This window comes from Mustela nivalis (genome assembly GCF_964662115.1).
Source record: "Mustela nivalis genome assembly, chromosome: 17".
In the NCBI taxonomy this organism is placed as follows: domain Eukaryota; kingdom Metazoa; phylum Chordata; class Mammalia; order Carnivora; family Mustelidae; genus Mustela; species Mustela nivalis.
Window position 1 is genome coordinate 55,813,204 of NC_139036.1, and position 22,010 is coordinate 55,835,213.

Below are 22,010 nucleotides of genomic sequence, written 5' to 3' on the forward strand. Positions count from 1 at the left end.
TCAAACCATAGAAAGCCTAATTACCTGAATGGGGGTGGGACGGTGGTCCCCTCTGGAAGTCAGGGTTCAGAAACTGCCCAGCTAAGTAAGCCTCTTGGCTTCAAGGTAGGAAAACTCTGGCAAGGGGTCCTGGGGTCCTCCAGTTTTCCCATAGGTTGCTCTTACCTGCCCAGTTCCATGTGGGGGGTGGGGGACCCTCGGGAAAAGCTAATGAAAGATAAGGTACCCCCACACCTGTGGGACCCTCCTGGGGCTGTTTTAACCTGGGAGCTGGGTGGTTCAATCATCCCCTCCGCTCTGAGCATCACTTTATTCCAAGAGCGCTGCCTTCAAGACAGCTGCGAAACCAGCTCCTGAAACCAGGCACCTGCTCGACCACCCCTCCCCTGGCCTCCACCCCAGCTCCAAGACCACCGGCATCTCGCCACCCAGGGGGGGCCAGGGCCGAATGTCCATTCGTCTCACACATACACACACACCCCAGACCCCGCGGCAGAGGCACCAATGCCAGGTCTCTGTTTCCCACTCCGGCAGGGTCCCCGCCCCGCCCGCTTGGCTACTTGGGGGTCCGGATGAGGGTGTGGTAGACGGGCTTGACGATGAGGTGCAGGTGCAGGGCGTTCTCCACCAGGTACTCGGAGTTGCGCCGCTGCAGGTCCGCCTGCGCCAGAAAGTCGCCCGCCTCCTCGCTGCTCTGGTGGAAGCTGTAGGCGTGGCGGACCAGCAGGCGGCCGTGCTGCCTCGCCCCTACCAGCACCGTCTTCTGGAAGCTCACGCCAGCCGCGTCCCCACCGCTGCTGGCCGGCGTGACCACCAGGCGCGGCCGTCCGTCCTCGGGGCGCGCGGCGGGCAGCGCGGTGCCGGCCGTGTCCGCGTAGACGGGCCGCAGGCTGACGGGCAGCCAGCGCGGGGAGAAGAGCACGTTCCACGTGACCCGGCGACCCGCGTCGTGGCCGCTGGGGCCCAGCTGCGTCTGGAAACTGGTGCTGCGGTCGTCGCGGGCCGGGTTGTTGATGATCCACGGGGCGCCCCAGGCGGGCGCGAGGTAGTTGCGGGGAAGGAAGGCGCTGCCGTTGACGTCGAAGAACTTGGCGAAGTGCAGCGGCGAGGCGGCGTGGAACTGGTAGGCCTGCAGCAGCAGGTCGGCCACCGCCTCGCCGTGGCGCGCCAGGGCGGCCGAGCGCGCCTGGAGCTGGAACAGCTGTGCCGGGGGGATCATGGGGTAGCGGATGGCCCGCAGCGCGCGCTCGGCCACGGCGGAGGACGGCCGGGTGCGCCCCAGCCACGCCTCGAGCGCGTGGAACAGCTCCAGCTCGTCCTGCAGCACCAGGTCCGAGCGCGGCAGGAGCTGCGCCAGGAGCTCGGGACTCACGGCGCCCCACTCGGCGCTCGCGGCCACCGCTGACAGGTTCCAGGCCAGGAACTGCAGGCAGCTCTGGCGCAGGGCTTCATCCCCGGTGCTCACCGCATAGTGGTACCAGCCCACCGCTGGGCCCGCGCCGCCCGCCAGGTGCGCGCGCATGTAGTCAGCCACGCCGCGCTGCAGGGAGGCCACGCCGTACTTGGTGGCCAGCCTGTGCAGGGGAATGGCCTGGGCCAGCAGCACCGTCAGCTCTCCGCAGTAGAGGTACCTGCGGGAGGGGAGCGCAGAGATGGGGCAGGGTCAGCTGTGCCATCCCCCCACCCCAACACACACACACAACCCAGAGGGGACCAGGCCTTGGGTGGAGAGCACTGTGGTCAGGGATGCATGCGGAGCAGTGGGCCCTGAGGCTTCCTGTCTTCGTCTCAGGGACCGTTTCTCATAGGGACTGGAAACGGCATGTTACTGAGCATCTACTAGGATCCGAGCTTTGGGCTGCCGACAAAGGAGGCTCCTGCCCTCATGGGCTTTACAACCCAGGCTCAGATCCGTAGCCTACTTGCAAGTGGGCAAGTTGTTTAACTTCACCAAAGCTTATGCTAATCATCTGGGAAAGGGGGTAACAGGGTCACTGTGATAGGTGGGGGAGAATGAACTGATCCCACCCCGAAGCAGGCCGTCGACACAGGGGAATTCCCTCCACGTCCTCCTCTTCCCGCCAGTTCATCTTTCTCACTGGATCTTGTCCGTGTGGGTTTTGCTCACTCACTGCCCGTCCCCATCTGCTCCCACCCCGGCACTCACGCTTCCTGCCAGGCCCCCACAGGCACACGCTCCCTGGGGGTGTGCCAAGAGCAGCCCATAGCGGCACCAACACCCACGTCTCCCCTTTCCCCAGCATTTTAGCCCCACTATTTGCCTCTGGCAATAAGAGATGGTTCTCAGCCTCTCTTAGAGTGGGCATGGCCATGTGACTAAATTCTAACCAATCTGATGTCAGCAGAGGCACCCCGTGGGGTGGAAGGAAGGCTGCTTCCATAGATCTGACTAGTGGGGAGAAGACCCTGTGCCCTTCTGTGTTAACCCTCTTCCTACTGCCTGGTATTCTGAAGCCATCTCGTCTATACCATTGAAACATGGGCACCTGGGTGGCTCAGCCAGTTAAGCATCTGCCTGGGGTTCAGGTCACAATCCCAGGGTCTGGGGATGGAGCCCATGCCCGGCTCCCTGCTCAGCGGGCATCCTGCTTCTCTCTCTGCCCCTCCCTCCTGCTCTGCTCCCTCTCTCTCAAATAAATACATAAAAATATTTAATAAATGAATAAACCATCAATACAGGGCTCCTTTCTCTGACGATAGTGTGAATGTGCCCCCTGTGCAGCCCACCCACCGGCTGGGAACAGGGGATGAGAGAGAGCTGCCTTACCCCCAGCCGGCCCTGAGGTTCAGAAACCTGGCCAGACACGAAAGCCACATGGAGGCATTAAAATAAAAAATTAATCATTAACTAATTAAAAAACCAAGTCACTGCCGGGCCCAACCCCAGACCTGATGCCAACGATGCAGAACGGGGTCCGGGAATCTGCATTTTTGAAAAGCGCTTAAGCCCAGGTTTGGAAACAGCTCTGAGAGCATCAGAGGCCCCAGGGCTCGCAGGCGAGGGCAGGGAGTCCCGCTGCGTCTCAGGAGAAGGCAGTGGGAGGAGGGATGGTTATAAGGTCGTGGGTCCGTCATCCTGATGCGGTCGGGGGGATGGACATGATGTAAGCGGAGAAACCAGGGCCTCAGAAAGGGAGGAAGACTCCCCTGCACCCCTGCCCACCTGATGAACTTGTCGAAGACGGCGGCACAGTCCCGGGGCTCCTGGAGCACCAGCTCACTCTGGTTGCTCAGCAGCTCCCGGAACAGCTCGCTGTGCAGGCCCAGCAGCAGGCGGTGCGTGTGGAAGACCCGGACCTCATCGGTGCCCGCCGCCTGCACCCGCAGGACCACGTCGCTGGCGTTGCCCTGCCGCAGCAGCTCCTGCAGGCGCTGGAGGAGCGTCTGGGAGTGGTTGATGGAGGTGCCTGTGGACTCGCCGCCCACGTCGGCTCTCTGAGCTGCGGCGGGAAGGGACACGGCCCGGCTGAGGAAGGCCCTGGATTGGGGGTGCCAGCCAGGGGTGCCGAGGGACCAGCAAGAGATGCGCATACTCGGGCGCGGGCCCGGGGAGGCTGCGTGCCTGCCTGTCTGTGCCCGTGGGGCCCGGGGAGGTGTGCATGTGTGCAAAAGCTCTTCCCACGTGGGGAAGCTTGTCAGCCTGACCCTAAGCAGCCCCCCCCCCCCCCCGAGAGGATGCTCTTGCACGGGGAGTAGCTTCCTGGCGAGAAGAGATCGTGAAGCAGTGAGGGACAGAATGCCCAGAACCGGTGTCCATGACGCCGGAGCACCAGGCGAGGACTGTGGCCCCCATTCCTCTCTTCTCCCGAGACAAGCACCCACCAGCTCCTTTGATGGGCATCAAGCGCACAGATAAGCACCCTAGTTTGGGATCATGATGAATAAGGGATGTGATAGGACAGGGCTACTTGAGGGGCAGAAATCAGGGACGGCTCCCTGAGAAAGTGACAGGAAGGAGCCGGCCAGAGGACAAGAGCCAGCCCTGTACAGGCCCTTGAAAAGGATGAGTTGGCGGTGCTGGGTCACTGAGAAGGCTGGGGCGGGGGGCAGAGAAAACACCGAGGGTGAGCTGGTGCTGGAGGGGGCCTCCCAGGGCCCCTGTGTGTTGAGACTGGGCCCTTCTGTTGTGTTTCCAGGGACGCCGTGAGGGTCAGATGGGGACATGCGCTCCGTTACAGAAAACTCGGGGAGAGAAAAGGCTGCCAGCAGCTTCCCCAGAGAACAGTGTGAGGAGCCTCCGAGGGAGATAAGGTAGGTGTCTGACAGCAGCCCGTGAGCACCTGTCCCAACACACACGCGCGTGCATGCACACACGCCCATGTGGAAGAGCAGAGCATCCGTGTGTAAGAGACAGGGAGACGGAGGGAGACGGGGAAGGTCGGAGGTGGGTGGGCTGCTCATTTCCCAGCTCCGCCTCCCCCAGCTGTCACTTGACCGCATTCCTCCTGGCCGCCTGGGCCCCGCTGTCCGCTGTCCCGGACAATGGACGCTAGAAAGGTCTTCTTGTCTGCAAGAGCCAGGCCTGCCTCCCAGCCCTTCTTCCCTCGGAGGCAGGCGTGGAGCTGGACACCGCCCCCTCCCGGCCTGGTGCAGCTAGGGCCGAAGGGGCCTGCCTCTCTTCCCGGCCCTCCCCACTCCCCCACCCCACCCACTGCCCACTCACCTGCTCGAGTGGCCAGACCTACCAAGGTCAGGATGGCCCAGAAGCTGGCCCAGGACCCAGGCTTGGCAGAGCCCAGGCGAAGCATCTTTGTGCCCCGCCCCTGAGCTCCTTGGAAAGACAGTGAAGCCCAGACCACTGGTGCTCACATCCCTCCTCCTTATATAGGGTTCAGCACAAGGGGATGGCACCCCCCTTCCTGATCAGCTTCCCTCCCCCCACCCAGTCTCTGCTGAGGATTGGTGGAAACTGGCCCCAGCTGTTGCCCAGGCAACCACTTAAGCCAGAGAGCGGCAGCCTGGGGCTATTGTGCTGCCATGGGCCCCCAAGGGGGACAGATCCGGCACCCTCCCCCACGTCTTCCACCACCCAGCAGAGCGAGTCATTTCTCTCCTGGGAGGCTTTAGGCTCTCCACAGGGCAGGCTGGGGGCTCCAGGACCTCTGGCAGCAGCTAGCCCAGAGGGTCCCCAGTCCCCTCCCCAACCCCCAGGCCCGGTCTCCGTCCTGGCACAAAGTTTTCTTGGCAGCATCTTGCCTAAAGCACCATGGCGAGCAGGCTGCAGAGGAAGGGCCTGGAAGAGGAGAGGGAAACAGCGGCTCGGGCCCCCATCCCTCCCCTTCTTGCATTTTTGGGCTGGGTTAGCTCTGCAGAGAGCAGGGCGAGGGTCTTGAATAGGGGCTCATGAGATCACCGCGTCACTTTTGTGTTCCTTGTCAAAGCCTATTCCTAGCCTGCTCGGGAGGGTGATGGGCCTTTAGAGTGGTCCCCTGGGGACTGTGACCGTCATCCCTCAGGATCAAGGTGAACCAAGATGGCAGGGCTGAGCCCAGAGCAGGGATCCACTGCGCCATGCCCCTTTGCATGTGAGGCCCTCTGCCCAGAGCATGGCTGGCCCCCTTGCAAGAGGCCGGCCCTCAGCAGACAGCACAAATCTGGGCTCGGGGACTAAAGATGCTGAGGTGGGCGCCTGGCTTCCCTGTCACTTTCTTCAACTCACTTTTCCGAGGGCCTCCGTCTCTAGGCACACCTCTCAGAAGGCTTCTTTTACCAGCTTCTAACTTCCAGATGTAATGTTTCCCTTCCCAGAGTCTCAGGGAGACGCACAGCAGAGCTGGCATCCCACCCCAACCGTGGGAGAAATCGAGGCAGACAGCTAGGTCACGGTCTTGGTTAGGTCCGTGCAGAGGAGTGCTCTTCTAAATCCAAAGGAATAGAGAGAGGAGGGCGGGGTCTAGGGGGAGTGGGTGGGTCCCTGTGCTCTGTTGAAGCCTCACCTTTTGGGGGAGCAAGTGGGGCCTGGCCCAGCTCTTCCTGGGACAGACTCCTTTAAGCTCGATGGATGGACCAATGGACCGAGAGATCCAGCTCAGTTTCCCCGGAGGCAGGCGGGGTCCTTGACGGGATGGAGCCTGCCCTCCCACGCTCTCTGTGTCCCAGAGATGTCCATGCATTGATTTCTGCTCCCGGCTGACACAGAGACACCGACCGCTCCACCCCCACTCCAGAGCTGCAGAGAGAGCAAGAACTGGGTCTGGCACCTGCCTCATCCGGGTTGGCAGAGATGGAATTCTCCAGCCCAGCGGAAACCCCTCCCGGCTGCCCTGACCTTCACGCCTGGCTCCCCTCGTCCAGATCCACCATCCCTTGGCTGCCTGCCTGCCCTTCCCATGGACTGTACCACCTCCCCAGCCCGGCCCAGCAAGACAGAGCCTCAGTGTGATGGGGCTCCGGGCCCCCAAGAGCTCCCCTGTTCCCAAGTGCAATGTTTTTCAGGAGGAGCATTATCTGATGATAAGGAGACGTTGGTACAAGAACCCACTACCCAGAAAGCCAGCTTTCGGTAAACTCTTCTTGACTCCAGCCTCCTTGGGGCTGCATCTGCCTTTCCAGAAGGTGTAGTCCACCTGTGTTGGACTCTCCCATGAACTCTTCTCTACTTAGAGGCGGGGACACCTGTATTTTCTAAGCACACTGGGTGATTGTCACGTACGCACTCCCAGGGTGCAGGGATCGGGAGCCCCCACAATACCAAGAAGACTCAGAAGGGTCACCTTTGACCCCCTCCAATCTCTGAGGGGCCCCACCTCCTATGATTGTGAACTTTGTTGTTCCTGAACCTCCTCTAACAATTTCGAAACTGACTTTCCAGAAATAGGCATTCTCTGTTCTTGGTTTCCTTTTTTTTTTTTTAAAGATTTTATTTATTTATTTATTTATTTATTTGTCAGAGAGAGAGAGAGAGAGCACAAGCAGGCAGAGTGGCAGGCAGAGGCAGAGAGAGAAGCAGGCTCCCCACTGAGCAAGGAGCCCAATGCGGGACTCGATCCCAGGATCCTGGGATCATGGCCTGAGCCAAAGGCAGCAGCTTGACTGACTGAGCCACCCAGGCATCCCACGTTCTTGGTGTCTTAGTCTGAGAGTTGTTGGCGTGTATGCCTGCGTGCTTGTGTGTGTGTGCGTGTGTGTGCATGTGTGTCGTGTGTGAGAATCTTGGAGCAGGAGAGAGAGAGGAGGGATTGGCCCCGCACAGCTGTCGAGACAGAGCATCTGAGAACTCTGTTTGATTTTGCCCTGTGGACCTGGAAGCTGCATCATTCCTTGAGAGCAAGTCTGATGAGCTCCCAAGCGACAACAGTTCCCAGAAAGGAGTGCTGCTTCCTGCCTGAGACAAAGAGTGTTTATAACCTAAGTGACTCGTTTGAGATCTCACGGCAGCCGAGATTCAAATGCCACTTTTCTGCTTGACTTTTCTTCCCATGACTCTACACTGGGTCCCTACATGGGAAGCTATTTCAGACAGATAGGATCCCCAGTGGGCAAGGAATCTCTAGTACTGTAAAAGCCACTGAAAATTCTGGCAAACTTGGGACAAGGTGAAAGTTTTCTGTATCTATAAGAATGGATGATGAGGGGGCGCCTGGGTGGCTCAGTGGGTTAAAGCCTCTGCCTTCGGCTCAGGTCATGATCCCAGGGTCCTGGGATCGAGCCCCGCATCAGGCTCTCTGCTCGGCAGGGAGCCTGCTTCCTCCTTCTCTCTCTCTGCCTGCCTCTCAGCCTACTTGTAATCTCTGCCTGTCAAATAAATAAATAAAATCTTAAAAAAAAAAAAAAAAAAGAATGGATGATGAGACGCTGGATCGGGGGGATAGTGCGCGCCCCAGAGCGGTGGGCCCCCAGACCCGCCCTACCTAGAGTGTGGACTGCCTTAGACCTGTAACATCTCCCTTCCGGAGCTAGGGAAGTGCCCTCAGACGCTTTGATTGGGGAACAGGGGATCCTGAGTTTAGGTTCCTGGCCTGTGTACTCAGCGGGACACACTAATAATAAACCAGAAGGAATCTTTCCCTAATAAATTCCCTGAAGTAAGTCACAGGCTACCGGAAGCTTCTGGGAAGCCAGGCTGTGTCGTCATAGTGGCAGATCTACTCTCCTCCCCAACACCCTCTAGTGTGATATTCCCCATCCCCCCAACCCCTCCCCACTACCGACAGCAGTACTTCTCCCTGAATGCTCTGTCTGACCCACATCCCCTTCTTCTCTAAAGCCCGAGCTTCTTGCCTGCGTGCCTGTTCTCCCAGGGAAGGTTGCAGGAGGCCAGGACAAGTGAACTGCTCCAGACGGGGGAGCAGAGAACACACCTGAGTTCATGTTCCCACCGCCACATGGTGGCTCGGCGGCCCCTAAGCCTAGTTGCTGAACTTCTCTGAGCCTCCGTCCCCTCTTGTATGAAATAGATAGAGGTCACCAGAGTTAGCTTGGGGGGTGACAAGTGTAGGAGCTAGAGTAAGCGCTCAGGAAATGTTGCCAGAGCTCTGCATACACCCTTGGTCTTTTCAACTTGACTGTGAGAGGCTCCTCCTTGACCCATGGCCTCGAGGTGGTGGCCCCGGGAATTATTTGTGCTTCTTGCATTCTCTGGGGCTGGGGTCCCGGACAGGGCCTGAGGATCAGAGTGGGTCGTAGCTGTTCTGGGCTTGCCCAGCCACCCTGACTAAGGACCTAGCCAAAGTCGGTGCTCTCTGGGGGCCTATAGGGTCAGAACACGGCCACCAGGGGGCAGCAAGTCCTCTGTGCTAGCCCAGGGTGGGTGTGCAGAGGGGGACGCAGGTGAGGGTCCAGGTAGCCCCAGCCCCAGAGGTGGGCTCTATCTGAGCGAGCCCAGAGGCCAGCCTACTCCATTCCCCGAGATGGGCACGGGAAGTGATTCCAGACTGGACCTCAGATGTCCTCCGGAGTCAGGCCACACATTTGTCCCGGGTGCCCACTGTGGGAGTGGGGGAAGCGAGTGGGCACAGATTCCAGCCTCTCCAGAGCGCTCCCTGCACCTGCTGCTGTTTACTTGCCAGTGACTAATATTCCTGGGGGGATGGTCCGTTCCACCAAGGCTAAGAAAACAACCGCTCGTGGGGGCCACTGGGTCTTAGACTCCCGGAGCTGCTAGTAGCCCAGCCAGGCTTCTCCCAGAGGTTGCTGCCACCACTGCAAGGGCTTCAAGCTACCCTTCCAGGCCCAAAGCCCCCAGGGAGCCTCTTCCTCGTTCCACTGCCTGCTGCGGCTACAGAGCTGACTCCTTCAGACCTAGCCTATGGGGCCTCTCTCCAGATCTGGGCCCTGCCCATGGCGGCCTCACCCCTGCTCTGCACTGGTCCCCCCTCCCCCCCCATGCCCTCCTCTCTTTTGATGCCACGGATGGGATCCTTCTGCGTTCTCCGGAAGTCCTCACCCTCAAGATGTCAATGCCATGGCTGAACCCAGGCCAGTCCCCAGAGTGCCCTGAACATGAGGCGGCTTCTCCAGAGCCCCAGTCCAGCCCCTTCCTCAAGGCCTCCCTCTCAGCCTGACCCCTGCCTGTGCACCCTCTGGGATCCTGCTTTGCTCCAGGCCCAATCCACGGTGGCGGTTCACTCCCCGGAGCTCGGCCCCGCCCTTTCCTTCCTCCTCCTCCCTCCTCCCACCACCCCACCTCTCTGCACTGACCAGCCCAGTCTCAGTGCTGCGGGAAGAGGGCAAACCACCCCTTGGAGAGCTGGCAATGCTGGGAGGGAGCTGCGGGGACCCCCCCGGAAAAGCCGCGAGGTGACCTAGGACTCAGGACCCAGGAGCATGACGCTTGAGGGGCAGGAGGCAGGTGAAGTATCCAGAACGAGGTGGGAGGGGAGAGGACAGTGGCAGGCAGGTGAGGGACAGATGGGGGATCAAGAAGCTTGAAATGGATTGCTAATGAGCGGTGGGCGGGGAAACTAGGTTCAGCTGGGGTGGGGGAGGGGGTACAACATCGGGGGAGAGGGGGAGGGCAGGGATGACTGGGGCGGCGGAGGGGGGCCTTCAGCGGGAAATCTAAACCTGGACTATGAAACCTAGAGACCTAAAGTGTAGGCTGAATGGAGCAAGGACCAGACTATGTGGTCACCTAACTCCTCTAGACTCAGTTTCCCCACCTGAGCACCAGGGTCATCCCAGCTCCAGTAGTGCTCGCCGACAAAGAGGGCTGCTCTTTAGGGAAGAAGGGCAGGAAACCCTGTAATGTCACTCCTTCGAGAGGGGGCGACTGCTGAGTAGAGCCGAGTGGCTGCTGTGAGTCACCGTGGGTGAGAATCACCCAGACCGCTCACTAAAAACATGGCTGCCCAAGCCCCACTCTGGACCCCAGCTCAGACGGAGGCCCCCCGCCTCCCTGACTGTGCCGTCCGGCCTGTCTCAGGGCCCTGACTTCCAGGCAGAAGATGCGCCTCGAGAAACACAATGGAGAAATAGTGCTGTGGCAGCAAGAAATGCCACAGAGGACTTCTTCCCTTTAATGGGGGAGTCAGGTCCCTGAGGGACGGGGTGGGCTGGACCTGGCCATAGGGGTGGCCCGTTTGCTGGGCCTGACCAGGGGACATGCAGAGAATGGGGGGAATAAAGATCTCGGGGGCAGGGGCAGGCTGGAGAGAGACCTAATGCTCTAACCCGACCCTTCCACTCTCCCTAGCTGGCCCACCACGAGCGACCCCGTTGCCCACAGTCAATGGCAGTGGGCCAAGCCAGGAGCTGGAAGGCCATTGGCCAGAAATCCCGGATCAGTCCCCTTGTGTGGCTGGTATCATCCCTGTCATCTACTACAGTGCCCTGCTGGGCCTGGGGCTGCCTGGTGAGTGGGAAGCATTGGGGGTGGGCAGAAATGGGGGTCCAGCTTCGATGGGTGTCCATCCTCTGTGCTGAACCCTGGGACCCAGAACCTTAGACTCCAAGACACCCTTTGACTTTATAGAGCCATCTGGGTCATTGGGGAACCAAGCCTAGTGAGGAGTAAAAGTGAGGGGCCAGGATGTGGGGTGCTCCTGGCTAAAGCCAAGGGGTCACCAGAAGAGACAGCCCTCTCCACGCCACCTCCCCACCCCCTGCAGTGGGCCCTGTGCTAGGCTAAGTCCATGTAGGACTGCCCTCAGCTTGGTTGAAATCTTCCCCTACCGTCTACTGCTTCCGAGAGCAGCAGAGCTAGGGGACAGGTCGGGAAGTGGAGTCGGGAAAGGACAGATGGTCTCAGCCTTGGGGAATGACCCACCTTGCCCCCAAGTGAAGACCACGGCCTGTGGTGGTTCGATGGACAGGGCACGGCTGACCTGGTTAGCCTCCCTGATAAAGTGAGCTTTAAGGGTCGAGGAAGAGGAAAAGAGAAGCCAGGGAGAGGAGAAAGATGAGAATAACCCCTTGGAAACATAGTCTAAGCAGCCCTTCTAACCCCTCTGCCCTCTGTGACCTCTGTCGCCATCAGTCAACCTCCTGACCACAGTGGCCTTGGCCCGGCTGGCCACCAGGACCAGGAAGCCCTCCTACTATTACCTTCTGGCACTCACGGCCTCAGATATCGTCACCCAGGTGGTCATCGTGTTCGTGGGTTTCCTCCTGCAGGGGGCGGTGCTGGCCCGGCAGGTGCCCCGGGCTGTGGTGCGCTCCGCTAACATCCTGGAATTCGCCGCCAATCATGCCTCAGTCTGGATTGCTGTCCTGCTCACTGTGGACCGCTACAGCGCCCTGTGCCACCCCCTGCAGCACCGGGCCACCTCGTCCCCAGGCCGGACCCGCCGGTCCATCGCCACTGTCCTCAGTGTCTCTGTGCTGACCGGCATCCCCTTCTACTGGTGGCTGGACGTGTGGAGGGACGTGGACCCCCCCAGCATGCTGGATGAGGTCCTCAAGTGGGCTCACTGCCTCACGGTCTATTTTATCCCTTGTGGAGTCTTTCTGATCACCAACTCGGCCATCATCTGCCGGCTACGGAGGCGGAGCCCGAGTGGGCAGCGGCCCCGGGTGGGCAAGAGCACAGCCATCCTCCTGGGCGTCACCACACTCTTCGCCCTCCTTTGGGCTCCCCGGATCTTCGTCATGCTCTACCACCTGTATGTGGCCCCTGTCCACCGGGACTGGAGGGTCCACCTGGCCTTGGACGTGGCCAACATGGCGGCCATGCTCAACACCGCGGTCAACTTTGGACTCTACTGCTTTGTCAGCAAGACTTTCCGGGCCACCGTCCGAGAGGTGTTCCATGACGCCCACCTGCCCTGCACGCTGGGGTCACGGCCAGAGGGCCTGATGGTGGGCCCTGCCTTAAAGCCCCCAGGACTTCCCAAAGGGGCAGGACCATAGAGGCAGGGCCCAGCAGGGCCAGAGCTACTGCTGCCCTTGTGGTGTCCTCGCAAAACTTTATCAACACCCTACTTTGCCACCTGAGGGCGGGGCAGGGAAGGCTCCTTCCTATAGGGGCGGCTCCCCAGGTGCAGGGGTGTCCAATTTATCCAACTCTCAAATTAGCTGCACCAACAATTTCCACTTCCTGGCACAAGGAGAGGGCTCTTCCAGGCATAGGCTAAGAGTGTCAGCTGCTCTGGACATTCCTTCATGAGGGATATTTCACCTGGCATGTTACGAAGGCCGGATCAATGGGGGCTGGATGAATGAATGAAAGGCAAGATGGACAGGTGGATGGATGGATGGATGGGTGGGTGGCTGGATGAACGGACGGGCGGATGGATGGATGGACAGGCAGGTAGGTGGATGGATGGACAGGTGGATGGATGGATGGATGGATGGACAGGCAGGTGGATGGATGGATGGATGGTTGGGCGGGCGGATGGACAAGAATCATTTCCAGCCCCCACCCCACCCCAGCCCTCCAGAGCCTACCTCTCACTTCTCTGGCTTCCAGTGGTAAGGCCAGGATGGAAGGAAACCATGGGTAGGATCCCCTGTATATTGGAGGCTGGGAGAACCTAATGCTTTTGCTGAGTAAGGGGACGATGGCTGCTTGGGAAAAGGGGTGATCTGAAAGCAGATTTGATGTCCCAGCTCTGGGGTGACACCACCCCTTGAGTCTCAATCATCCTGCTTCCATTCCACTTAACTCTCTGCCCTGGAGCCAGAACAGGTTCAGGGCCCCAGAAGGGCCCTCGGGTTTTCATTGTTGCTGCCTGATGAGACATGAAGTGCTTCTCAGCCCCGAGGACGAGGGATGGGAAGGGCACACCCAGCCTGCTCCACTTGGAGGAGGGCCTCTTGCTCCACCCCGGGGGGAGGAAGGCCCAGCAGATCAGGTGCCTCGGGCCCCTCCCAGCCTCTCCTGGGCCCCTCTCTTCTCTCTGCCATGGTGCCAGTCGGGAGAGGCAGCTGGGAGAGATTAGCAGATGGACCTCCCACCTGCTCTGGGCTTTGGGTAAACACATTAGTGGCTGCTTTCTGCTTCCCAGTCAGTCCAGCGGAGCTGACCTTTCCCCCTCAATGGGCGGTCCTTGCCGGGGCCCACTAGCACCCAACCCCTTAGTGGCATGGCCCAGCAGAAAGAACCAGAAATGCACAGGGCACACCGTCAGTGCAAAATAAATATTCGGCTTTCCCCTTCTCCCCAGAACAGAGGCACCAGGAGGGGACTTTCAGCCGTACCCAAAAAGGGAAAAAACAGGCCCTCCGTCCTTTATCCACAGTTCTTAAGAGCTCTGAAAACCAAAATATTTGTCCCAAGTTTGCCACGGTCACATTTAGTGGTCAAGCCTGACCTGACCTGAGGCAGGACAAGGGAGCGTGGACACAGTGGTTCCCTGCAGACTGTCTGCGGTTGGGCAGCTGGAACCGAAACCTCGTGCATGGGACAGGCCACACGTGACCCTTCTCTGTTCTGAAAGCTCTGAGTTCTGGGACACATCAGGTCTCGTGCTCAGAGAGAGGAAGGGGGACCCCCAGCACCATCACTGCTGGCAGCGCAGGGTCCAGGCTGACCCTGAGTTCGTTCTGGGCACGGAGGGTCCCCCAAGGAGGGGGGCGTGCAAGGCCAGGGAGTTCGGGGAAAAGCAGGCTCTAGAGGCTGGAGCGATGCTTCCCGGTCCGCCTACAGAGGGAGGCACGGGAAAGAAAGGCGCCTTTCTGATGCAGAACCCAGTGGAACACCGTGGAGGGGCAACCTTACCCCCCTTAGAAGAAACCTCTGAGAGCCCTCCAGGACCAAAAAAGAGCATTGTCATGGAAGGCTGGACTGCAGCTGGGGCGAGACCAGTGACCGGACCCTCTCAATGGGCCAGTGGGCCAATGGAATAAGACCCATGCATGCAGCGGCTTCTGATCACGGACGAAACCAGATGCTTCCAGAAGTGGGTGTGGAGGCTCTGTGGGGACACGGAGGGTTTGGCACAGGTGGGGGCATGAAGCCACCAGAACCAGGGTGTTAACGTGAATGGGACCTCACACGGACCCACAGGCTGAGGCGACACCAGTTTTTCCAAACAACCCTGGGTATAGTCACCGTTTTTCCGACGGAGGAAATGGGATCCCAGAGAAGTGACACGCTGAGCAAGAGGCCCTCCGCTGGTGGAGATCAGGGTGGCTGGTTCCCCATCTTCCCAGCACCTTGCAGGTGCACTGGGTGGGGGTGGGAGGGGCAACAGACTGGGGGATGGGAGTCTTCAGCAGTGCTTTGCGCCGCTTACAACTTTTTGGTCCCCGACTTACCAGATTTGAAAAGCACGATCATAGTTTCCTGATAAGATGGTTTGAGCAACATTCCTTTTAAATGTCTTTGTAACCTTTAACAAAACGCAGAGCTCTTCCCCTGGATATCTGGATCACGGACATGCGGGGCATCATTAAAGCTGCTCTAGCCGCTGCCTTCGTGCGTTTTTATTATTAACTCTCCATGACGTCCCAAAGGAGGGCAAGACTGGGGTGGCCGTGGCGTGGCTCACCGTCTCTCCTGTACCAGTCCATCCGCAGAGTCTGCTCCAGCCGGTCTCAACTCCACATCAAGTGGACCTTTTAGCTCAGAACGTTTTCCTTATGTTCCGACTCCTGATTGGAATGCTGGCCCCCTTCTCCCTTGTGCTTGGGCAGGAGGGCAAATGTGCTGTTGGCCAGGCTTCCAGGGTCCCCCTCTGTGGCATCCACCACCCCCAGAGCGTCTCCATCCGGCCGGGGCTCAGAGACTTGCCTGGACGCCCAGCGTCGCCCGCGTGCGTTCTCCACGTGCTCAGTCCCGCGGCCCTGGTGCAGCTTTGCTGGTTTGCTTCCAGATTCCCCCAGCTTTCCCCTTGAGGGGCTCTACCGCTCACTCTTTTCCTTTTTCTTTTTGTTCAAAAAAGGGGCACACAGGTTGGGTCAAAGGGGCCCACGGCTGTCCCTGTCCTGTCAGGGTGGGGAGTGGCAGTGGGCAAGAAGGGGACGAGGGGAGAGGCTTCTAAGAGAACCTGCTATTCTCGGCAACGAGGCTGGAGAGGGTCCCCCAGCCCCCTACCCCAAGCAGGACTTACTGAATTAAACACTGAGCCCTTTGGCCAGCCAGATGACAGATGCTGTAGCAGGGACGATTGGACGGTTTTTTACACGTCATCTTGGGGATCTTGCCTTTCCCCACGCCCAGCTCCTTTGCCAAAGGTGAAGCTTGAGCCCTTCAGAGGGTCTCGGGGCCCACCCACTCCTTTTGTCTGTCGCTATGGTCTCAGACAGCAGGGGGCGCTGCAGGACTGGCTGGATGGAAACCGACCCGCCGGGCTTCAAGCCAGATTTGTAGAAAGATCCAAGATATTGCAAAGAAAGAGTGCTTGCCCTGGGGCCTGCAGCCAGCTTGGGGAGTGGCCAGGCAGGAGGGATCCGCTGTTCCCCCTGTCACTCCCCTCCACCGTGAAGCCATGCCAGCTGCCACGCTGGGGCTGGTGAGCCCAGAGGGCCCCCAGGACACTGCAGTTTTCCCAGTTCATTCTGGTGGTTGGAATGGTTTCCTGTGCGTGGCACTGTGTAAAGGGCCCTTTCATTGGCCGCCTCCCCCACCCATGGCAGGGTCCAGCCAGCCCCTCCCGCTGGTATCCCGGTCAGTGGCACTGCCTTCCCCGTGGTGGGGAGCCTGCCCCTCGATCAGTGCCTCTGGGGTCCCACTCACCCCACCCTAGTCCATCTCCCCCTGGCCCCACGCCCTTGGCCAGGGGGTCCCGGCCACGGCAGCCGCTTGGGCATCCAAGAAAGTCTGAGCCTTGGCAGCGGCCCCACGTGACAAGGATGGAGGGAAAGGGGCTGGGGAGGTGAGGGAGGAGAGAGACTGCCAAACCCCCGCAGTGAGTCACAAGCAGAGGTGGGACCCAGGGTGGTTCCATCCCTGCCTGAAACCTTCCCTGGAACCCGCCAAGTTCCACCTTCTGGTCACAGAGCTGGAGGGAGAGACTTTGCCTCCCCCCACCTTAGTCTCCACCCCAGCCCTGCCAGCCCCACTGACCTCACCAGCCTGCTGACCCCCGGTCCTAGCTAGGACAGCCTGGCAGGCCTCAGGGGGTGTAGGTGGCAGGCCTAGGCTGGGGCTGCCGTGCTGGGGGGGCTCGCCCACCCCGGAGGGAAGGAGGGACGGTGGAGGCTGATCCCGGGCCGGCCAGGCGTGAGACGCGGGCCACCTCCTATCTCAGGCCTTCACTCCTCTGTCCAAGCAGCCTGAAAAGGGGAACCCTCCCACCCCCTGCCCAAAGGAAAGTGGGCCACCTGCCCCACACTCCGTCCCCTTCTCTGTAAAAGGAGAGCTGAGTGGGTGAGGGCCTGACTTCACCCCAGGCCACCATGAGATTTGAGCAAGGGGGCCCCACCTGCCTTCCTCCTGCGCAGGGGCCGGGGGTGGGCGTGCGAGCACAGCTGCTTTCCTTCCCACAGGTGCCCCCCATCCGCGACCCCGGAGCCCTGACCCCAAGACCCCATCCCTCCGGCCTGCTGAGAGGGGCTGGCTTGCCCTCCTGCCCTCCTGTTCAGCTTGGGCAGAAGATCCTTGGGAACCGCCCCCACCCCCGGCCTGCCAGCACCCCTCCGTGGCCGCCCTCTAGCGGCTGCTGGAAGTGAAAGAGTTAACTGGTCTGTGGTGTTTTCCTTCCCAGACTCAGGATGTATATTTAGCAGGCCGGGCTAGGAATGCCAAGAGGCCCTGGCATGGGCCCCTGCTTCACCACAGCACCCCTCAGAGGCTGGGGGGAGGGCAGCGGAGTGGGAGGAGGGGCGCGGGTGCCACGGGGGTGGGATGGCGGAAGGGGAGAGGGTCCTCCGCCGGCAGGGGAAGGGGTGTGCGAGCTGGCTGTGGTCTCAGAGAGGGCATCCAGGCCCAGAAGGGGAGAAGGGGAGGAGGGGAGGGGGTTGCTCTTTCTCTGTGGGAGGAGGACCGAGTGACCCAGTCTCCCGGGGTGTGAGGGGATTGCTGGAGAGCAGGGCTGGGATCAGTGGGCTTCCCAGGGAGGGGTGAGGGGGCAGGGCTGCGGGGAGAGCTCCTTCAGCCACCTGCTGAAAGGGTCCTGGGCCTGGGAACGTGGGAACTGAGTGTCCGCGCCAGGATGTCCCCTCCTGGTTAAGGTGCCCACCAGGCTGGTTGGAGGGTTCCAGAGGCGAGATGGCTGGTGAGTGCTGTGCTGGGCGCCACACCATCCCTCTGGGACGGCAGACATGGTGAGGCTGGGGCTGGGGCTAGGGTGGATGAGGGGTTCCGAGGACCCCCTCCAAGCGGGGCATCCCCTACCAGAAAAGGATGGCTCTCCCTTTGCCTGAGGGAGCGGCAGGCCCTGCCAGAAAGGATCTGGGGATTGTCCGCCACCAAGACATGCCAGGTGTTACTGCTTTTAGTCTATCTTGGTTCTCCTGCCCAGGGGATAGCACCCTTCTAGAATTTTCTGCGTCACGAACTCTCATGGAGGCAATGAGAGTGACCCCAACCCCTTCCCAAGTGCCCTCTCTACAAACAAAGAAGGCAGCTAACCCTTCTCTGACACCAACGCGCTGCAAGACCTTGGGAAGTCATTTCCAATCTCAGGGTATGGATGGAGGTTGGACTAGATGGGGCCTGTGGTCACGTCCATGGGCAAGCTGCTCAGCCCCGGATGCAGCACCTTGTAGAAAAGGTAGCGTCTTCGGAGCCTTTCCCACGTCCCGGGCACGGGGCTGAGTTTTTTGTGCGCACCATCTCATAGAATCCTCACACTAACACCACCAGGCAGGAATTACTGTGTCCATTTTATAGATGGACATACTGAGAGTCGCAGAGGTAGAGTTATTTGCCCAAAGAACACGCAGCTGGGTGGGGAGAGGCAGGGCTCAGGTCCAGGCCCCTTTACCTCTGGAGTCTGTACGTCTAACCATTGTACAAGGCCTGCGGAGATGCTGGAGTTGGCAGAGAGCCCAGAGCCAGAAGGGGTGTGCGAGAGGAAGTCTACACGTCCAACTACACGCCAGCACATGCCCCTTTATTCTAACTCTCGGAATCAGGTGAAAACAGTGAGTAGTTTGGTGTAAAGTTGGGAAGCTGGGCTGGTCCCAGCCTGAAAGGCCTCTCTGTGTGGTAGGCTGAGCTTCTGAAGGTTCTCAAGATTGCGTTCTAGAAAGATCCCACCAGTGGCACTGTGAAGAATAGATCGAGGTGGGAAACTGGAGACCCCGAGACCAGCGGCTAGTCCAGGCGAGAGGGTGAGGCCAGGATGGAGGGGCCCAGATGCTTTTGAAGGGTCTGCTGAGTTTGGAGGAGACCTGGGAACAAAAGGAGGCAACAACCCCCTCCACCACCACCACCACAATGGCCCCTGGAGCACTGCTGGGGAGAGAGAAGTTTCCACCACTACCTGAACTGGGGACTCCGGCCCTCCCTGACCCACTGATCACCCTGTGCCTGTGGGAGCTTAGCCTGGGTCCAGGCACTCAGAAGTGTCCCCCCAGATGCTGGACATGTATCCAGAGATAATCTGCAGGCAAGGCGTAGTGGGGGATGGGCCTAGAAAGCCCTGCCTCAGTGGTCCTTGGTAACCGGACTTGCTCATTTGGCTACAGCTGGCTTGGCCACAGCTGGCACTTCTAATGCCAAGGACACTGGGGCATGTCCTTCTCGTGCTCACGTGCCAGCATGTGAGGAGAACGGACCTGGAGGAGGCTGACCCAAATACCGCCACCATCGAGCTCAGATCGGTGGCCTGGAGAAAGTTCAGAAGGCAAGGTCAGGAGGCTCCGGAGGCTTCCCTTCTCGGAACACCTGCTCTGGTCCTCGCCGGGAGCCTTCCTACCTACAGTCTTTCCACCTTACCGTTCTAGAAGTCCTGAGCTCTTAACCAACTCGCACGTCCCCTCACTGCTCTGACCCCAGCATGGGAACAGATGAGAGCCACCCACAGGAGAACCAGCAAAGGCTAGTGCTTCGGAGCTTGGAGCTTGCTACGAGGGGTCAGCCACCATCACCCATGCTTCACAGGGACTCGAGGGGAATGGGGAGCAGGAAAGCATATAGTGGAACAAACAGAAGACCTCAGATGTGCCGCAAAGGGAAGCTAGAGACCAGGGCCAGCACAGCTGCAGCGAGGGGCGGCTAACCAGCCACGGGGCATCCTGTAGGACTGAGTGGTTAGGCGCAGATTTGGTATTCTCTGGTTGGTCCTAAGCAGGGACAAGAATTAGGGAAGCTGTCATTCAATCAGGTCCACACCATGTGGGGTCGATTGTTACAAGGCTCTTGTTTGGCTTCTGGGGACCAGTTGCTAGAGATAGTGGTCCGAAGCCCTGCGTGTCTCACTCACAGCTACCCGCTGGCTTCCTGGGCCGCTTCCTACAAACCATGACTGGATTCCTGAGCTGGTTGCTGCAGGATTGTGGGTCACAGTTCTATTTTTATGGATGGTCTGGCCATTGTCCATCTGTAGACTCAGTCTGTCACCAACAACCTGTGCATATCAGCCCAGTTTTTCAGGCAAGCACACCAGAAATTGGAAAGGTTAGGTGACAGCTCGGTTACAGAGCCAGTTAACTTTCAGAAGTTGGACAAGAACCCATTGGTTTTGTGCACAACTTTTTCCTTCCAACCTTCTGAAGGCAAGCTCCCGGCGCCTTCTCTCCGGCTCCTCTCCTGATGCTTTGCGCTCGCTCTCTATAAATATTTATTAAATGAGTGAATACTCATTTTTATGATGTCAGCGAGGAGATCAGATAGAAATGCAAAAACAGAGAGTAAGGGTGTGCTGGCTGGGGAGGCAGCTGCACTAAGAGAGGCCAAGTTCCGGGCTCTCTCCCCGCCGGCAACCTGTGAGCACCTGATCACTCCTGATTTGAAAGTTGAAACCACAGCCTGAGACTTGTGGGTTTCTGCCAATTGGGCCGGAAGGGAACCAGCCTCTGGGATGCAAGCAGTCCGCCCCCGGGTGTGTCCACCCCACCGCCCACTCCGTTGTTAATAATCAATGGATTGGGGATTCTGGTCCATCTCCCTGATGGACAGAGGCAGCCAGGGGTGGAAGAGGCTGTTTCCTCCCAGGGGTTGGCCTGGAGTAAAGCCGGGTAGGGGGGCAGGAGCCTCAGCCCCTGTGGATGGCAGAATTCTAAGGTGACCCCATGATCTCCATCCCTTGTCTTCAAGAGTTACTCCTTGATCATTGTAGAGGACATTTTGAGGCAACGGGCTTGAGCATTGGAAAGTTGAATGAGGCCAAAGGGCCCATAGTGACCCCTGAGCTGATGCAAACAGACTTTCATTAAGCCTTAGGCCCTAACTGACGGATGGGCTATTTACAGAGAGCCCCAGTAGTTCCTAAGGAACCAAAAAGGGGAAAGTTCCACCTGTCCCCATACGCCCTCCCTCCGCCCTGTAACTATAGCCTCTCACCACCGCCTCGTGGCAGACCGTCTCTCCTTTGCTGTCCTGCCTGCTGCTCCGTAGCCGTTTATGCAATAACAATCTTTTTTGTTCTTCCTTGGGAGACTTCTCTCACCGCCCATGCCACCAACCCAGACCCCACCGGATCCCCCACAATTATTTTAAGTAGTGCAGTGAAAGGGATTTCCCACATAGGGAAAATCGCACTGCATTGTGGGGGGGGGCAGTGGTCTGAGATGTCAGGTGACCTGGAGGGTGGGGGTCAGACACCCTGGGAGGTCAGGCGACCTGGCTGCCAGTGTGTATCCCATACTGGCCCCAGAACCCCAGGCCTCTGCAAGCCCTAGTTTCTCTATCTGTGGAGTGAGTTACTGGCCCGAGTAATCTAACCCTACCTATTGTGATCTGGATTCTTTTGAGCCCAAGAGAGGCCAGGATTAAGGCCAACTCCCCTGGGTTATGCCGGTCAGGTGGGTCAAGGTGACTCCTGGGTCTGTTGGAAAGAAGCAGCAGAAACCGCTTCTGAATGTGGCCACTGTGTCTGTGCAAACCCCGCCCCCTTCCCCACCCGCCGGGCCCCTCCCCCTCCAGCCTCTGGTCCTCTCCCACCTCAAGTGGATGCGCCACACCTACTATGAAGGAACGAGAATTTGGGTGAGAAACAGGTGTGGCTGTTGATTTTTCCAAGGGCTTGGTTCCGCTTTCTGAGGTCTGCACGCACCCGTACACACACACACAACCACACACACCCACACAGAGCCACAGCAGGGGTGTGGTCACAACCTGGCAGTGACTTCTCAGTCCCAAGGCCTGGAGACCACGTAGTCCGAGGACCTTGCGGGCTTCACATAGGCCCGGGCATCGGGAGGCTGAGCGTGGGCGGGGCCGGGCACTGCCCAAACCCCCGCTGCTCCCCTGCAGGCCTCTGCGCCCCAACTTCAGCACACTCGCAAGACGGGGCAGTGGGCAGGGGCCCTCCACACAGCCTGGAAGCGCTTCAGGGTCTCTGCGTCCGGCCTCTGCGTTCTCTCTCCGGCATCCCACAGAGGGCTTGGTCCCTGAAAAGCTAAGGAGAGAGGCTGGTGTCCGGAGGGAGTCCCGGAGGAAAGGAAGTGGCACCCCGTGCAGAAGCCGCAGGGGACCCGAAGGGTCGAGAGGAGAAAACGTGAAGAGAGACAGGGCTTGGAGACAAAAGTCTTCTTTGGCAGAGCTGCCTGGTGCCAGATCA

The 22,010-nt window shown here is 59.5% G+C and overlaps 2 protein-coding genes and 1 long non-coding RNA gene across 5 annotated transcripts; 1 reads left to right on the top strand and 2 right to left on the bottom strand.

Moving 5' to 3' along the window:
* Positions 1–295: 295 nt before the first annotated feature.
* On the bottom strand, positions 296–4,833 carry BTBD17 (BTB domain containing 17). Its single transcript, XM_082707727.1, has 3 exons — positions 4,685–4,833; positions 3,185–3,461; positions 296–1,631 (listed from the first exon to the last, which is right to left on the bottom strand). The coding sequence occupies exons 1-3, from the start codon at positions 4,767–4,769 to the stop codon at positions 557–559; spliced, it is 1,437 nt and encodes a 478-aa protein (XP_082563853.1). The 5' UTR covers positions 4,770–4,833; the 3' UTR covers positions 296–556.
* On the top strand, positions 3,471–14,805 carry GPR142 (G protein-coupled receptor 142). 3 transcript variants are annotated; one of them, XM_082707730.1, is made up of 3 exons: positions 3,471–4,272; positions 10,655–10,813; positions 11,575–14,805. In XM_082707730.1, the coding sequence occupies exons 2-3, from the start codon at positions 10,691–10,693 to the stop codon at positions 12,307–12,309; spliced, it is 858 nt and encodes a 285-aa protein (XP_082563856.1). In that variant the 5' UTR covers positions 3,471–4,272; positions 10,655–10,690; the 3' UTR covers positions 12,310–14,805. The 3 variants fall into 3 exon arrangements, with proteins under 3 accessions (XP_082563856.1, XP_082563855.1, XP_082563854.1); XM_082707729.1 differs by lacking the exon at positions 3,471–4,272 and adding an exon at positions 9,673–9,811; XM_082707728.1 differs by lacking the exon at positions 3,471–4,272 and adding an exon at positions 9,687–9,811 and having other exon boundaries at positions 11,438–14,805.
* Positions 14,806–18,377: 3,572 nt separating this feature from the next.
* LOC309850756 lies at positions 18,378–19,829 on the bottom strand. The gene is made up of 2 exons (XR_014304432.1): positions 19,487–19,829; positions 18,378–18,969 (listed from the first exon to the last, which is right to left on the bottom strand). It is a non-coding gene; the product is annotated as an uncharacterized lncRNA (long non-coding RNA).
* Between the last annotated feature and the right edge of the window lie 2,181 nt (positions 19,830–22,010).